Source organism: Podarcis cretensis, assembly GCF_951804945.1.
Source record: "Podarcis cretensis genome assembly, chromosome: 1".
NCBI lineage: Eukaryota > Metazoa > Chordata > Lepidosauria > Squamata > Lacertidae > Podarcis > Podarcis cretensis.
In genome coordinates, this window is record NC_137170.1 from 46,232,540 (window position 1) to 46,251,107 (window position 18,568).

Sequence of the window (18,568 nt, forward strand, 5' to 3'; positions counted from 1 at the left end):
TAATTTTATCCTGTGAACCACCCTGAGACTTGTGGGTATATGGCAGTATATAAATTTAAATAATTATAATAGTTATAATAAACATATGACATTTTATGCACGCTGCCCTTTTGAAATAGAAATGAAATCTATATAACAGGGACAGGCAGTAAAATGCTGAACAAAGCTTAACTTCCAGAATGCACAACCAATGTAGTCAACTTAACAAATCAATCACCGGGGGGGGGGGGGGCATTGTTAGATTATATGTATATGGTCCAAGGGACATGGGTGGCGCTGTGGGTTAAACCACAGAGCCTAGGACTTGCCAATCAGAAGGTCCGCGGTTCGAATCCCCGCGATGGGGTGAGCTCCCGTTGCTCGGTCCCTGCTCCTGCCAAGCTAGCAGTTCGAAAACACCTCAAAGTGCAAGTAGATAAATAGGTACCGCTCCAGCGGGAAAGTAAACGGTGTTTCTGTGCGCTGCTCTGGCTCGCCAGAAGCGGCATAGTCATGCTGGCCACATGACCCGGAAGCTGTACGCCGGCTCCCTCGGCCAATAAAGCGAGATAAGCGCCGCAACCCCAGAGTTGGTCACGACTGGACCTAATGGTCAGCAGTCCCTTTACCTTTTTATATGGTCCATGGACATTACACTGATTAGCCTTGCAAACAAATTTGGGGCAATGCTTGGAAGCTCTACATGCCAATTTTGTTTTTAGCAGACTTATTTTTTGGTACATGATTACTGCTTAGCTGAATGTTTGAATGCTTCATTAAAGGGAGAATTGAGTAGAGTGATTTGGTGGGTATAAGGAGAGTGAATACCGAGTGACTCTGAATGTAGGTTGTGCGTTTAAATTATTCTTGTGTAGTGTGACTGTGTAGGTGAATTACTCTGGTGATTGTATTAATTTGTATGTGATTTTGTAATATTTATGAGATTTGTATGATGATAAAATTTCATAAAGATAATCATAATAATTTTAATTATACCCTGCCCATCTGGCTGTGTTTCCCCAGCCACTCTGAGCGGCTTACAGCCCTTTAAAAATGGTAAAACATTAGACATTAAAATTTTCCCGATATAGGGTTGCCTTCAGATGTCTTAAAAACAAGGCCAACAGGGCCTTGTTCAACTATTACAAAATACCTGCCATATTATACAATAAGCTATAGTATGAATGCACTTACATTTTAGGAAAATGGTAGTGTTGCTGAAGAGAATCTTTCCAAAGTGAAATAAATTCTTCTCCTATAGAGGAAAAAAAGGAAGCAAACAGAAGAAGCTCGAATGGAAGGCCATCATATATATATGAGAAAACTTAGTTAGTATATATTTTACTTGGCAATAATACTAGGTAAATAAGAATATATTATATTACCCCAAAAATGTCAAACTCCTATGTATCTGTAAAAGCATGTTCTAAAGCAGGAAAAGGGAACCTGTAGCTTTCCAGATGGTGCCCGACTACAGCTCCCATCATCTCTGGCCATTGGTCGTTCTGGTTGAGGCTGATGGGAGATGGAGGCCAACAACTGGAGCGCCATGAGTTCCCCACCTCTGATCTCAAGTACTCCGGTATACACATTACGTTTGTACTCTTACATGTTGCTGTATTAATGGTAGGTATAGGAAGTGCTAAAGTTGCAGCCACCTGCCCATTTGTCAGGGAATAATTCCTACTGAAATTAGAAATTACTTATTCATTAATTACTATGTTTCTGAGTAAACATAGACAGATGAGGCATCACAAGTTGATACATACCGTACATTGCTGTATACTACTTGCTTACTCAATGATTGATGGGTCACATCTAAATGAATACCACAAACAATTATAGGGTAGAATTCAACAGTGCGCTAATACTTGCCAGATAGAACTATCTCCCATCTCCTCCCAGATGGTGCACTATTCCGGGAATTCTCCCAACCCTACACAGCAGATTTGGAGGAAATGCAAGGGGTATGCGGGGAGGGGAGGAGCGAAGCCTGGCTTCATTAGAAGGGGTCCTTGCACTTGCTACTACTAGCACAACAGGTTAGTTGAATCTGGCCCCATTATTTAAAGTGACACTACTTTATTTTTCATATTTACATGCGTCACCATCAGGAAATGCTGGTATTTTATCTATGAAGGCTCATTCACACAACCATGTCATTACTTGATGCTGTCAAGCAAAGAACATGCATGTGCTAAAAACTCCTAAGTAAGGAAGGTGATCCATTTTGATCGATTCTTGTTGGTGGTGATGGTGAAACATGAAGGCATCAGGTGTTAATTTCAAATCTTACTCATCCACAAAATCAGTTGATACTTTAAGCCAGCCTTCGCCAACCAGGTGCTCTCCAGATATTTAAGACTGCAATTCCCATCAGCCCCAGCCAACACCAAATATATCTCCTCAGTCTCTATTAGTCATGTGGAGAAAGCTGTACAGCTCCATCATTAAGATGATGTATGAAAAGTACTTTTAGGACTGAGGGAAAACACCACATAAGTGCTAATAGCCATGTACCCACTTACTTGGGAATATGTCCTACTGAACAGTGGCATTAACTTGTAAGAAAACATGTGTAGGATTCCATTGTATTATATTTTTTTTTGCAAACTACCTGCACTCAATTCTGATGAAGAGTGGCACAAACATGTTAATTAATTCACATATGATTCATATACCTTTGATCTCTTCAGAGCTATAGTCAACAATTTATCCAGTGCTAAGTTACCACAGAGTATTCATAACCAGGAGATAAAAGCATTGAGATTTGAGTCAGACTTAGTCTTGAAATCAGTGGGTCTATTCAAATCCTTCATCTTTTAACGTTCAGCCAAGCAGTGAAGATAATTTGGCCACACATATAAACCAGAAGCAAAAATCACAGGAAACAGGAGTGTTACAATTGTTTTCAGTGTTTGTCAGATCATGATAAATTATCTGGTGTTAGCATAAGTCACTCTACTTTGCAGGATAAAGGGTTTGGGTTTGACAACAGGGTGACACAGTTCATTTAACTTGTGACAACACTCTCATGTCAGTGGGTTTTCACATATTTGCATGTGTGCTGCCTTAAATGTGGATCAGTTAGTAAACATTGCATTTGACAACTTGGCAGCGTCATTTAAAAGAGACGCTTTCAGTATCTGAGCAGCTCAAGGCTATGATGCATACAATGTACATCAGATACTAAAGACTGCCTATAAAGGAAAAAATGGCTACACATGTATAGATACATGGTGCCAATGTGGTGAAATGGGAGACCCATGTTCAAATCCCAACCCAACCACAAAGCTCACTCAGTATTCTAGTATCACCCATTGTGTCAAGCTAGCCTACCTCACAGGAGTGTTGCACACATACCAAAGCTCTCTGGTGGGTGTGGAGGAAATTCAGTAAGCATAAAATTGATGGGAATCCTACAAAGAGTATATTATCACTACCAAAAAAAACCCACACAAAAACCCCACATGATATTCCAGCCATGGACTCTGGTTGCAAAAGATGAGGTCCTGGATTCTGTTACTACCTCCATCACAAATGAACAGGGATCTTCTTTTGTGAGCAATGTAACCCTGGAGCAGGGACACATAAGATTACAGCAGCTACTTCTGTGTACAAGACACAACTACTGTGATTCTCCATGAATCGCTCCTCCTACATTGCCTGCTCACATGAGCAGTTATTTGCACAGATTATCTCTGAAAAACAACACCTGTACCGTCTCTCACTTTTTGTACAAACAGCGCACCATGCATGTTCACCACTCTGGACAGATCCAATTATCCGTATTAAACCATTCCTTACTAGCAGCTTGCATCAGGCGATTCTTTGTGATCAATGTGCAATTTTTGTTGGAAAACCCTGATCTGGGGCTGAGATCTCGACCTGGCAACGTTTCAGCACCACAAGAACAATCATCTCTTTATCTCCCAGTGCGGGGGGGGGGGCAGCGAATAATGAGGTTAGGAGGAAAATGCACTCTGCACCTGCTCAGGGAGCTACTCTTCCTGGTTATTACTTCACGGACCACAGGTTAGGAGGCCAGGGTTTGAGATCGAATTAAACGTGGTGTTCAAAACGAGGAAGTAGAGCAAACCCTTGTCCGGGTGCGTAAAATCGGCAAACGGCACTCCCCGCAGTCACGCTGCGCTGGCAGTGCCTTTGCAGATGCAACGAGAAGCCGGCAAGGCCCCCGGCCCTCGATGCACCTGGAGCAGCGACAAGGCAGCGCGCAGGAACGAAGGGAAGCTCCGGGTTGCGCTGTTCACACGTGCAGCTTGGCGACGCGGGTCAGGAGACTCGCTCGCCGGGGTCCTAAACTGAGCCGCCAGAATCTCCCAAGGCGGCCGGTCCCCACCACCCCGACAGCCCTCTTTCTCCAGGGGACCCGTCCGTGCAGCCCGCCGGACGGGACGGAGGCGGCGAGAGGGGCCCTGCTGGCTCACCATGGGCACCGGCAGCCGCCACTTGGAGAGCTGGCCGGCCGCAGCGGGGCCCGGCGGCCACACGAGCAGCAGCTGGAGAAGCAGCAGCGGCGGCGGCCCTGAGCAGCGGCGGCGCCGCCACAGAGGCTGCAGCATCCCGCAGAGCGACGCCACTCCCGCCGCCATCCCCTCCGCAGCGAAGTGTCACGAGCAGAACCCGCTCCGGCACTCTCGCCACGCCCCTTCCGCCCCCAGACCCGCCAGGCTCAGCGGCCGGGGAGGGTGATGGGGCCGCGCCGGATTGGCTCGGGCGGCGCACCGCGGTGGGCGGGGCGCGGCGCCTCCCCACGTCACGGCCCTCTCGTTGTCACTGGGGGACGGGGACGTCACAGGCGTGACGTCATGGCCGCGGTCATGCTTCGGACGTGAGGTGAGGTAGAGAAGGCAGAGAATCCGAGCAATGTTTGATTTCTGTTTGAATAGGCTGCGGGCTATGTGGGAAGCATGGTCTTCTTGGGATGTTAATGTGGCAAACTCCTACACACACACACACGTAAATAAAATTTAAAAAACCCTTCCAGTAGCACCTTAGAGACCAACTAAGTTTGTTATTGGTATGAGCTTTCGTGTGCATACACACTTCCTCAGATACACTGAAACAGAAGTCACCAGACGCTTATATATAGTGAGAGGGTGGGGAGGGGTAAATACCCCTATCAGAAAGACACCACAGTCCCTGCTGCCTATACCTTACTCCAAAGGAAGCACGGACCCTGGGGGCATCACACTGCTTGGAGATTGGGGTGCTGTGCAACAATATGATTATAAACCTGAGTTATTAATTCCACTCGCACCTGACACCTTGCAAAGTTTCATTCAAGTCAGAGTTCATTATAAACTCTTTCCGGGTACAGGGGACACATTAATGGGGAGTGTGTCTGCTTAGATGAGTGACTTTCTCTCACCTACCTTTGCACATCATGTTTGTGTCTTGCCTTTCCTGAAGAAGCAGGTGAAATGAAATATATGGGGATATGATCATTAGCTATATTAAATTCTGAAATAATATGTCTAAACAAGCCTACTAAATCACAACAGTGTGAGCCTATCCATTTTTATTGGAAGTGTATCACACTCAGTCCAATAAGCATGCAAAGAATCTCATCCAAAAACCCCACCTGTTCTCTCTTGCTTCAAATGCAGCAAGAAGTTGTGTATCTACTGACAAAGATATTAATATGCAACACGAAGAGCTGAGTGTATTGATTAGAAGACAGGGAGCCAATTTTAGCTGTCTAGACACTGCAAATATCAAACCTCTTGCATCCTCCTTCCATACCGCGAAGATATCCGGTGGGCCGGACTACGAGAAACAAAAACTCCATTTCCCAGCATGCTGTGGGAGAGTGAAACCAAAACTCTCCATTGGTTGGGGGCTTTTCTCTGCTTCTATCCGGCAGCGACGGTAGTGATTATTCAAAATTAGCTCCGAGAGTGGGATATCATGGCATCAAGTAGCCAGGAAGAAGTAAGGTAAAATACCATATGATTCTGCGGTAGTTGTTTAGCAAACCTAAGTTGAAATCATAGTGCATGCTTCTAAAGAGAAAAATTTGCTCTTAACCCACCTTTAAGTGACCTTGTTTTCAGACGTAGATACAGCTGGTAACATGTGAGTGGTAACATGCAGCAATAGATATGAAGTGTTATACTGTAATCAGTGCTTTTTTTCTAAGGGTACACGTACCCCTAAACATTTTGTGAATCTAAGTTGGGCTTCATTGAGAGGCAGTATTTCAATATGAGTAGGAAAATTAGAGTACCCCTAAAACATTTTTTTAGAAAAAAAGCACTGGTTATAATTGTAAGAGAGTATTTATACAAGTTAAGAAAAGTGAAAGAAATAGCTAGAAGCTCATATTTAATATCTGTCTGATAACAAGTGATTCCAGTGTTACAGAAAAGAAAAGCAACAGTTTCTTATACCAAAATATTGCTAGCAGGCTCCATTTATATAACATAGTAACTAGAAAACAATGACTAGAGGCTACTTTTGCACAGCACACCCTTTATAATGGACAATCTGAGGTCGCTTCTAGATGACCTGTTTATTATGATTTGTCCTGATTTGTCCACACAAAGTTTGCAGGAAGGTTATACATCGTCAGCTGTTCAGTATGCATTCATTCTGATATTTTGTGCAAAGGTTAGATGAAGCCATTGCTACCCCAGACTTTCCAATGCCTTTTCCCAGCACTTTCCTAAGCACAAAAAGTCTTTTTGTTGTTCTTGTTGTTGCACTGTAGTGCCAACTTCATTTTAATTGCACAACCTGAAGTTGCTGGTATGGAATTGAATTCTACCCAGAAAACAGCAACCATCTGGAAGCACCCTGAATTTATGCTAACATGGTCACCATGAGAGGGATGCTTATTCATTTTCTCAGTATCACCTTAAATTATACTGCATTATTATTTTTTTCTAGTGTCGAAGAGGAGGCTGTGAGCAAAAGCAATTTTAAGACATGCAACCAAATTGCCTTCTACAGGTAAGAAATGTGAGTGTTTATCACTCTTAAAGGCACATGACTAGTGTGCTAACACCACATTGCAAACCATAGCACTAGGAAAATGGAGGGCTATATTCAGTTATCCTGGTGCTCTAGGAAAGCCAGGGAAGGGCTCCAGCTAGCCTGACAGTGCCTTCCCTCCCATCCTCCCCGCCCCCATACTCCCTCGCACTACCCCCAAATCTGGAGGGTTGGGAAAACCCCTAGCACAGGGGTGAAGAAATGGGATTATTTCATCATCTGGGAAGCAGAAATGCTTGCGCCAACAGAACTACAGTGGTACCTCAGGTTAAGAACTTAATTCGTTCTGGAGGTCCGTTCTTAACCTGAAACTGTTCTTAACCTGAGGTACCACTTTAGCTAATGGGGCCTCCCGCTGCCACCGCACAATTTCCATTCTCATCCTGAAACAGAGTTCTTAACCCAAGGTACTATTTCTGGATTAGTGGAGTCTGTAACCTGAAGCGTCTGTAACCTGAAGCATCTGTAACCCGAGGTACCACTGTACCAGAAGTGCATAACATTATATTCTTTCCAGAGTTCCAGGACATTGCACCAGTAAAACAGTACTGTTTGTTGGCATCAAAACTTCTTAAAAGATTTCCAGCATATCATAATGGAGAAAATACTGCATGCAATGGTCACACCGCTAAGTATTTTTAAAAATCACAAATAGAGTTGGTTTTGTAAATAGTGCTTTGCTGCGGAAAGCTGTACTAGAGAATTGAATAGCATTTTCAATTTTCAGGTTAGGATGATATATATTAACATATATATGGAAAACCCTAAGTAGATAGTTGATTCCCGCTGTTACTAGTTCATGAAGCTCTGAAAACATGTAAATCTGGGCAGCAATACTGTTTAAGCCGTTTTGGAATCAGTGCGGTTTAAGTAGCCTAATAGTGAGCAGAATTGCACCCCGGATCATTAAATAAGTAATTTGATTGTGCTCTCTTCTTTATCCTTTAGGCGTCAGAAACGTTTATGTCCTAGGAAGTCCTTATACCGAGCATTGCTGGATACGGTGGAATTATCCCACAGCCATGTCAAATTCCAAATAATCAGTGAAGAATGCAAGGTTGGCATACAGTCTGAATGTCACTGATCAAGAAGAAAAATGAACACTTTACAGATTATTGCTTATGTAATATTGTACTGATAATATTTACCCAGATAATATTCATTTTCTTAGATAATGTTTACTCAGATATTTACTGATGATATCTCAGGTAATATTTACTCAGTTTTGAGATTCTTGCATGACCAGGGAACTACCGATCTCTTGTGCAAGTGAGAAGTTAAAGCTTTACTTCCACAGCTAATTAATTTTACTCTGAGATCCTCTGAAGAAGTGGGTTCGTTTATTCGTTAAACCAATTTGTCTCCTAGCTTTCCAAAGTTTGTTACTGAAATTGATAAAAAAAGTTTATAATGTTAAAACATTGATTAAAAAACCCCTATAAGCCACAGATAATTGAAATAAACAACACAGGGTGGGACCCAGTTGTTACCCTGGGGCTGGATTCAACTAAATAGTTGTGCCAGCGGGGGCCTGCACAAGTCCCATTATCTCAATGGGGCCTCTCCCCTTCCCCTCCTCCCATGCACCACCCGGATCAGCTGGCAGGGCAGAAGAAGCCCCAGAATAACACATGGGAGGAAGAGAGGGGAGATGGTTCCATCAGGCAAACAGAAATGCTTGCACTCTTTATCACTACTTTAAATTCTGCTTACCGAAAAGGAGGTGGGGGCATTTTTGAAGATTCCCTTCACTTCTGCAGTCTCCCATGGCACTCACCACCCTGACCTAGAGAGTCCCGCAACTCATTGGAGCTTAGCTGCAGTGGGGACAGTAATGTTGAATTTGCAGAGTCCCAAGCACAGCGGAATGATGAGGAGTACGTGCCACATACTCTATATTACTTTATTTACACTTCAAAGCTGGTAGGTTACAGAAAAGCATCTTGCCTCTGCCGGAGCAGAGAAAGCATCCTCTCTCCTCTGATGCACGGAGAGAACTGCTAGAACAGTGAAAAACAGGAAACCAGTGTACGTCACATCCAGTCTCCCTTTCCCGTGGGAAAACCAACAGCAACTGACTGTGGAATGTAAACACCTGTCTCGTGACAAGCACTTCGCTGCACAGTGAAAGAGAGCAGAAACCAACATCCTCCCCCTTTCTGTGAACATCACTGGGCAGGGTGTTCTTACAATATCAGCACAAACCCAACTTCTGCACATAGGTACAGTGTTGATCCCTTGATACAATCTTGGACAATACATCAGCAGGAATTTCATTACCTGGCATATAGGACACCGTTACGAGTCCCTTCTGAATACGTTCTCTAGCATGTTGCACCTTCAATTGCAAGTGCTTCGTGCTTTGCTTACAACCTTCAGAATTCAGCAAAGCCAAACATGCTTTGTTGTCCTGGTAAACCTGGATTGGACATTTGACAGGAATTTTCATGTCTTTGCACAATTGTAACAACCATTCACAATCTTTAAGTGAATAAGACAGTTCATTCAGTTCAGCTTCACAAGTACTTAAGCTAACTGTTGTTTGCTTCTTGCATGACCAATCAAATAGACCCTGATTGTACATATAGCAAACTCCAGACGTACTTTTCCTGTCTGTAGTGTCACTTCCAAAACTTGCATCTGCAAATATCTCAAGACCACCAGACTTCTGATTGTTAAATCTCAGTCTGTAATGCATAGTGCCTTTCAAATACCGCGCTATGCGTTTCAGAGCTTTCCAATCCTTAACAGTAGGATTGTTGACTTGTCTGCTTAGCAAATTACAGCTAACAGCAATGTCTGGTCTTGAACATCTGGCAATGAAGTTTAGTTTGCCTAGCACACTTCTGTACAGTGTAGTGTCAGAAAATGCTTCTTCAGTGTCATCTACCTGATAACCTGTTATCATCGGTGTGTCTACAGGGTTAGCATCCATCAGGTTTAGTTTGCTTAACACATCAGCAATTTTCCGTGACTGGTGTACTAGAATGTTACCATCTTGATCTCTCTCTATTTCCAGAGATAGGTAGTTGTTTACCTCACCAAGATCTTTCATGTCAAAGTGCTCTTTCAGTTGAGCTAGGGCGTTATTGTACATTGTGACATCTTTCCAAAAGAATAAAAGATCATCAACATAAAACAAACAATACAGTTTCTTTTGCCCCTCCTCTTTGACAAATACACATGGATCAGCTTTCCCTTGCTTAAAACCTAGAGAAAACAATACCTCAGTGAGTTTAGTGTGCCAACACCGTGCACTTTGTTTGAGGCCATAAAGGGACTTTTTCAGAGCACAAACAAATCCCTGTTTTACCTGTACGCCATCAGGTGGAAGCATATAAAGAGATTCACCTAGAGATCCGTACAGAAAAGCTGTATTCACATCATGGTGACTAATGTGTAAATTCTCCTCTGCAGCTAGCTTGAGCATAAGCCTAATGCTCTCATACCTCACTGTGGGTGAGTAGGTCTCGTGATAGTCTTCACCTAGTACCTGTGCAAAACCTCTGGCTACCAATCTGGCTTTGTGTCTGACTATCTTGCCATTTTGATCAGTTTTCGCTTTGAAGACCCATTTGCTTCCAAGCAGTTTCATTCCTGGAACTACTGGAACAAGTTCCCATGTTTTGTTCCTTTCCAAGGAATCAAGCTCAGCTTTCATGGCATTTAACCATGGCTCAGCTTCCTTTGAATCCAAATCCTGGATTTCTTGGAAACTTGAAGGTTCAAATACCTTCTTGGAGCTTTTAACAGCTGTTACTGCTATCTTGGCAAACTCATCAGCAAATCTCTTTGGAGGTCTGCCTTTTGTGGCTCTCTGTGACCTACGAATTAGCCTTAAGTCTTCAACACTTTCCTCTTCCTTCTTAGGAGAAAAGTGGCCTATTGTGAACAATGGTTCCTCCAATTCTTGATCAGAGCTTTCAGAGGGTCGCATAGAGGCTTTCGCACTCTTGAAATCCTCTGAATCACCCGATTCAGTTTCAGACTCAGAATCAGAACCTTCATCAGTGGGTGTGGGTTGTTGCGGTTGCTTTTGACTATCCTCAGTCTCATCACTTACATCAGGATAACATTGGAAAATTCCCACATTCTCCCCCCACTTGGCATTGTACGCAACACTTCTTGTGAGCTTAATTGTCTTAGAGTCAGTCATCATTATTCTGTAAGAACCTTTCTGATAACCTAGAAAGATACCATGCAAACCATGCTTGTCTAACTTGGAGTTTTGTGGTGAGTGAACCCACATGTCAGAACCAAAAATTTTCATGTGTTTGATGTATGGCTTCTTGCCAAACATCTTCTCATAGGGGGTACAACCAATCGCTGAAGATAACCTGCGATTATAACTGTAAGTAAAACACGAGAGAGCTTCGGCCCAATAACTCTCTGGAAGATTGGCATCATGCAGCAAGGTTTTTAACCCTTGAAGCAATGTTTGATTTGCCCTCTCACAAAGTCCATTCTGCCATGGCGAGCGAGGACTAGACAAATCGTGTTGAATTCCTTTTTCAGGCAGAAAAGCTTCAAACTGCTGAGAAGTGAATTCCCCCCCGCGATCAGTGAAAAGAATTTTTATCTTCTTACCATGCACATTTTCCAACCAAGCACAGAATTCCTTGAACCTTGGAAAAGCCTCTGATTTCTGCTTGAGATTGTACACATAAATATACCTGGAAAATGCATCAATGAGAACCATGAAGTACCTATTTCCACCCAAAGAGGGCGCTAGTGGTCCAACCAAATCAGCATGAACAACCTGGTATGGTTCTGTAGCTTGCCTACTAGACACCTTTCCTTTCGCAGCCATTTTCACCTTGTTTGCTGCGCATGCCTTGCACTTCATGTGGTACCTGCAGGGTGTAATAGTCATACCTTCAACCAAGGCAGGCATTTTAGATACTGCCTCAAAATTCAAATGACCAAATTTTCGGGGAAAATCATGAATACATCCTGCATGCAAACTTTTGTTAGAACCTGCAATGCAACAAGTGTCATCCTGCACAACATCATCATAATACAAAACATACAAACGATCAACATATTCAGCATGCAATACATAATCATTTTTCTTTGTGATGATGCACTTTTTGTTCTTAAAGGAAACGTCAATTTTCCGCTCATTCAGCTGTCCAACGCTGAGCAGATTATGTTTGGCATCTGGTACGTAAAGCACATCTTTTATCGATAAGTCCAAACTGTGAAGAACAACAGTTCCATAGCCTTTACTGGGGATTGTGTGGTCATCCGCCTGGTGAATCGCACCTTCCTGCGGTGTAAAAGACACGAACAGTCGCTTATCGTTGCACATGTGGTGCGTTGCAGCCGAATCAACAACGAAGAAAGATCTAGACGTCTTCTGGACCTTTGCAACCTCTAGAGTGAAGCGTGAGACCATTGCCTTGTGCTGCGTTGTCCTGGACACCGGACCTTTGTCTTTGCCTCAGCCTTTTCCACGCGATGAGCTTTCGCTGCGCTGCTCTGTCTTGGCCCTGGGATATCTGCATTCCCTCTTCATATGGCCTAGACGTCCACACGAGTAGCATTTCACTGCCTTCAAAGCTTTGGCGCCATCTGGTGGTTCCACTGCACTCTGGGATGACATCTGTGAAGACTCCCCCTTACCCATGCAGCTATCACCCTGGCGGTCTGCTTCATTCTGAATCATGGCAGTATCACAGGCTACTCTGAGCTGAGCATGTGGCTGATTGGCATCAGATTCCCCACTTGCATCAGCCAGCCTTCTGCAGCTAGCCATCATGACTCTGGCATTAGCCTTCTGCATCATCTCTGCTGCTTTAAATCATGCTGCGTCACTGCTGCAGCTGCTTTATTCCAAAAGCACTTTTAAAAGGTACTTTCGGTTTCCCCCAGCATAGGAGCTTGTTCTTTTGAGCCTTTGCCTGTGCCCGGCAAAATGGCCATAAAAGTTCAAAGTCCAGCCATAAAGCCATTAATTAGAAGCTGGCAGGCTGCCCGGAGCATGAGCACATACCTCATCAATCATCTTGACACGCAGAGCAGATACCGTCCGATCCGTCCCTCTGCATTCCGATCCTTTTGCCGGCATTCAGATGACTGCGTCTTTCTGGGCCCCATAACCAGGAATGTTGAATTTGCAGAGTCCCAAGCACAGTGGAATGATGAGGAGTACGTGCCACATACTCTATATTACTTTATTTACACTTCAAAGCTGGTAGGTTACAGAAAAGCATCTTGCCTCTGCCGGAGCAGAGAAAGCAACCTCTCTCCTCTGAAGCACGGAGAGAACTGCTAGAACAGTGAAAAACAGGAAACCAGTGTACATCACATCCAGTCTCCCTTTCCCGTGGGAAAACCAACAGCAACTGACTGTGGAATGTAAACACCTGTCTCGTGACAAGCACTTCACTGCACAGTGAAAGAGAGCAGAAACCAACAAGTAAATGTTTTCCCTCCTGTTCCAATAGCAGATGCTTCCACTGTATCGGAACATCACCAACTGGATTCCACCCACAGCAATTTTGATGCATCCCCTGTCTTAACATTTCCTTTTCAGCACATTAACCCACAGTGGTGGTGCTGTAAAAAAATGTCAGTTGAGGTAAGGCATCAAGATTGTGTTTTTCAAATGGATCAAGTCCAAATACTCTTAACATTATTATAATTATTATTTTAAAGAACAGAACCTGGTACAGATGCAACATTCCTAAACATGGTTATGGGGTTAGGGCCAACCTGTGGGTCTAACTGCTCCTTCTCTCTCTCTCTCTCTCTCTGGCACATTAATGCTCCTCTCCCCATCCTTTTTGGAACTAACCATATTACAGTACTACCTCTGCAACAGGGTAAATGCTAACTGAGGATAGCTTTGAAGCAGTCTAACCATGGTTAGACATTAGTTTGCAAACTTCGGCTTAATCTACCGGTAACTACGATTAAGCAGCATCAGTGATGCACATGATCTCCCAGCTTCTTGACAAGTATACAATTAATCAGTTATCTCAGATCAGTCATATATTTCTTTCTCAAAAGCAATAATGCTAAAGTGTGATAATTATTAATAACTATTTTCTCCCCTGCTTTGCCATCACATACTCAAAACAACTCACAAATAAGATACTAAAGCAAATATAGAATGAATTAAAAAGAGTGTAAACATTACAATATTCTCCAAAAGTCTGTGGTTGGTTTGGACTTCCATTTTTATATGCTTTATCTTTGCTGCTGTGCAAACAGATGCATGCAAGAGGGGATTAATTGCCTTTATTTCTAGTGACCCAAAACATGCCAGGAGAAACTCTTTCTACCTATTATGGTAACTGTAGAAATCTGAATCAATGTGATTCATCAGCCACAAGAATATTGTAATTGTTTCTCTTTTTCTGCTTATCCCCAGGAAGCTCTTTTAGTAGAAATTTCTGAAATAGAGGGTAATATTTTCAGGCTTAAAATTAATGAGAAAGTCCCATTCAAACCAAGATATGAAGTCCCTGATGTTCTCATTAAAGAACCTGTCTGCCTCAGGTAAGTGATGAAGCAGAATTTGCTAAATAAGATGGAATCTGAGGACACATGTATGTGATTTGGGCTGTAATCCATGGGGTTTATTTCTGAGTAGACATGTATAGGATTGTGCTATGATATTTTCAGTGACATCATAACTTGAGTTACCTCAAAATCCAAGGGTGGGTTGTTGCTCCACTCACCCTTTCATTTAATGTGTAGCTCTATATGGCCAGAAATGCATATAAGTGTGAAAAAGTCATTTATGCCCTGGGAATGAAATTAGAAGTTGATGTTTTTTGTTCAACTAGAATTATCAGTTTCTTAATTTGCAGCTGTTTGCAATTTGGGAACAAACTTTCAAAGCTTTTGTCTGTGACTGCCATTTTCCCATTTTCCAGTCTAACAGTATTGCAGAAAGATGCAGACAAACTTGTGTTGGCTTGTGCCAATGAAGTCCAGCAACTTCACGTCACTGCAAAACCTTTTCAGATACAGTTTGTTTGCAAGGGTGAGATTGTATGGAGTACAAACTCAAGTGGCCTGCTGTATTTTGAGCACCTCCAGCCAGCCCCGCAAAGCAGGTATTATATGTCACTGTCTCCACAATCCAGCTGGAGTTAAATTATCTTGGGATGCAGTCCTAAAACTCTTACTAGTACATATTTGTAGGCAAGTCTATATATAAATATAAAAACTGATCACTCTTTTTTTTGGGGGGGGTCGTTAATTAGGAAATCTACATCGCAAGAAGAGAAAGAAGGATCAGCTAATTCCTCTAAGGTAAACTAAGCTTTTATTTGTAGAGTTTTGCCTTATGGATTCTCCAAAAGACAAATCAGTCCTTCTAACTGGGAATAGTTAGTTTAGCATTGCTAATGAATTCAATAGGCTTTCTTCCAGGGTGGTGGAATTAGGACTGTGGCCTTAGTTGGCAGTTGACCAGAGTCAGTAAAACTGCAACCCTAAACACTCTCTTGTGGGAGTAAGTCCCACTGAAATCCATGGATCTTAGAGCTGACATGAATACAACTGCCCTGTAGCTTAGATTTGGATAATTTTTATCCAAGCAGGAAAATCAAGATGACTTGGGTCTCTGGGAAGAAAAATTTGGCAAATTTTCAGACATCAAAGCTAATGGTAAGTATAGTGTCTTTCAATTTTGCTTGTAATATCTGTAATATATGTATTCGTGTGTCATATGTCGGCTGGATCACTTGCAAAAATAATCTGGCTCTGTTGGTTCTGTAGTCATTTTTCCATAGCTGACTTCTCCTCTGCTTGTTATACGCTGTAGTTCAGATTGTGTACATTTAGATGCAGGGGCTGGAAATGATAAGCACGTATGTGCTAAACGCATTGGTCTTGTATACCTCTGTGATTTTTTAGTAAATCCAGTTTTAGCACCATCAGAATATAAGCCACTAACTGTGCATATATATAGTAGGTGACAAAGAACCTCATCGAAGGGCACTTGTGAATCAGTTACTATCCCTGACGTTTTTACACGGCATGTGTTTCCAGAGCAATATTTTGACTTCATACAGTGGTGCCTCGCAAGACGAAATTAATCCGTTCCGTGAGGCTCTTCGTATAGCGGTTTTTTCGTCTTGCGAAGCAAGCCCATTGACAGCTTAGCGGATTAGCGCTATTAGCGGTTTAGCGGCTTTTAGCGATCAGCTGTTAAGCAGCTTATCAGCGGATCAGCTGATAAGCAGCTTAGCGGCTTAGGAAAAGGGGGGGGGGGGGGAGGGGGGAAAAACCGCAGGAACTCGCAAGACATTTTTGTCTTGCGAAGCAAGCCCATAGGGAAATTCGTTTTGCGAAGCGCCTCCAAAATGGAAAACCCTTTCGTCTAGCGGGTTTTCCGTCTTGCGAGGCGTTCGTCTTGCGGGGCACCACTGTACTCTCTTTTATACCATTTGTCAGGGATTATTGAGCTGTTATTCCCAAATTGCAGGGGGTTGGGCTATATGACCATTTGCATCCCTTCCAACTCTACACTTCTACGATTCTTCTTACAGGTCCCAGCAGTATAGGCTTAGATTTTTCTTTACATGGATTTGAACATGTCTATGGAATACCTCAGCATGCAGAGACACTTCTCCTTAAAAACACCAGGTAATTTAATTGGGTATGCATAAAACGCTGACAAAAGGGCAGCTTTGCCCAAGTCTCTGGAATTCTCTCCCAGACTGAGATTACCCTCCTTGTTGAACTTCAGGCACATGATTAAGCCTTTCTTCTTCCATTTTCTGTGCATTGGTTTTATGTATGCTGCTTAGAAATGTGAGTAATTCAGTGGTACTTTAATGAATAAAGAAATAAATGTATCTTACTCCCTCCTTTTCTCAGTTTTCTCCCTCCTCTTTCCCTTAGAGTTCTGCTGCCTCCTTCAGTCTTCAGGCCTCTGATTCTCTTGCCACTGCCTGCTCTGTTCTTTTTCTTTAGCCATCCAGGGTGCTTCCAGCTGGGGGCTTGATCCTGTGAATGGGTCATACAGATATTGCAAGTGGGTCATTGGCAGCAAGTGGCAGCAGGGTAGGGCATGCAGGATGGCATTTTGATGTTGCATAGGTGCCAGGTAAAATTGGCCTGCATGAGGAGCACCCACCTCACAATAAACACCCATCTGGAAGCAGCCTTTGCCTCCAACTCACAGCATGGAGCACTTTTTTTCTCCTTAAGCCCTATATGAAGCTTTCCTCAAGATGATGTTTGAGGACACCTTTTCCCCCTCTGCCACCTCCACCAATCAAATCTCTGCTACAGTGCCCACTGCTTTCTTAGGCCGTGCTTCTTCTGCACCCTAATTTTCTTGCCTCCCAGGCCCTCATCTCAGGTAGCTTCCTAGTCCTCAGCAGCATCGGTTCCATTTTTCTTCACACAGCTTCCCCTTTACCAGGTTGTTCTCAGACATCCTGGAGTTTTTGTTTGGTTTTGGTTCTTGCTTTTTCAAAAAATAGAGAAGAGGATGTTGCTATTGGGTAGTCTATAAATGTAAAAAATGCTACTTTTTACTCACAAAAGCTGTATCCGCTAAAGAAACAGCTTTGTGTACAGTCGTACCTTGGGTCCCAAATGCCTTGGCTCCCAAACAAATTGGCTCTTGAATGATTAAAACCTAGAAGTGAGTGTTCCGGTTTTTGAAGGAGTTTCAGAAGCCGAACATCTGGTGTGGCTTCCAATTGGCTGCAGAACGCTCCTGCAGCCAATGAGAAGCCGTGCCTTTGTTTTCAAATGGTTCTGGGAGTCAAACAGACTCCCGAAACACATTCTGTTCGAGAATTAAGGTATAACTGTATTAGCAATTTGTTACTGACCTTTTCCAGTAACAACAACAACAACAACAACAATACTAACAATTTTATTATTTATATGCTGCCCATCTGACTGGGTTGCCCCAGTGGTGTTGTTAGAACTTACCTAAACTTCTGTGTTACTGCATCAGCTCAGGCAGTAGCAGTGGAAGAGTACTAATGCGCAGGTAAATGATGGAAAGGGACGTCAACGGAGGAGCCCTCGTCCCCTGTAAAGCCTCATCAGTAGATCCTTGCACATGGCATTTATATCTCAGAAAAGATGCCTGAGAATGCAGAGTGAAAGCGGAACAAGTTGAACTTGACCTTTGCTTTGTTTGATTAATTCTTTTCTTCCCTGAGAGCTCCACCCTAAGCAAATACATCTTTTGCCAAATACCTCATTTAGGAAAAGAAAAGAAAAAAACCAGTTCTGGGGACAGTTTTATTTGGTGCCTCATCCCGCACCTGTTTTCACACCTTGCTCTATTGTTCCTTTCAGGGTTGCTGTGGTGTTTTTTTGCTCTGCTAGGTTTATAGTATGCAAATAAGCTAATAAAATGTACAGAGGTGTCTAGGGATACCTAGACCAGGAGAGATCAGTGGGTTGCAGTCCTAAGCATATTTGTTATGAATTGGATTTCGCTGAACTCACCTCTGAGCAAACATGCTTAGAAAGGGGCTGACAGCCTTAAACTGGAGCAGCAGTGATCTCACTGGGAGCCAGAATTGCATTCAGCCAACTATAAAAAAGAGCGACAGAGATTACAGTCTGTATTTATTCAAAT

At 43.1% G+C, this 18,568-nt stretch overlaps 2 protein-coding genes across 5 annotated transcripts in view; one reads left to right on the top strand and one right to left on the bottom strand.

Moving 5' to 3' along the window:
• TMEM87A (transmembrane protein 87A) overlaps positions 1–4,634 on the bottom strand; it is a 28,063-nt gene extending 23,429 nt beyond the window's left edge. The window contains exons 1-2 of one of the 2 annotated variants that reach the window (XM_079964777.1): positions 4,428–4,634; positions 1,174–1,234 (exon numbers count right to left, since the gene is read on the bottom strand). In XM_079964777.1, the coding sequence (XP_079820903.1) occupies positions 1,174–1,234; positions 4,428–4,592 (226 nt within the window). In that variant the 5' untranslated portion in view covers positions 4,593–4,634. The remainder of the gene's footprint in view (positions 1–1,173; positions 1,235–4,427) is intronic. The other variant, XM_079964778.1, reaches the window with a different exon arrangement.
• Positions 4,635–5,800: 1,166 nt separating this feature from the next.
• GANC (glucosidase alpha, neutral C) overlaps positions 5,801–18,568 on the top strand; it is a 33,658-nt gene continuing 20,890 nt past the window's right edge. The window contains exons 1-8 of one of the 3 annotated variants that reach the window (XM_079986534.1): positions 5,801–5,939; positions 6,892–6,954; positions 7,945–8,053; positions 14,375–14,502; positions 14,883–15,065; positions 15,216–15,264; positions 15,552–15,621; positions 16,506–16,602. In XM_079986534.1, coding sequence (XP_079842660.1) covers positions 5,911–5,939; positions 6,892–6,954; positions 7,945–8,053; positions 14,375–14,502; positions 14,883–15,065; positions 15,216–15,264; positions 15,552–15,621; positions 16,506–16,602 — 728 coding nt within the window. In that variant the 5' untranslated portion in view covers positions 5,801–5,910. Of the gene's footprint in view, positions 5,940–6,891; positions 6,964–7,944; positions 8,054–14,374; positions 14,503–14,882; positions 15,066–15,215; positions 15,265–15,551; positions 15,622–16,505; positions 16,603–18,568 lie in introns of all 3 variants that reach the window. The other 2 variants (XM_079986535.1, XM_079986536.1) reach the window with 2 other exon arrangements.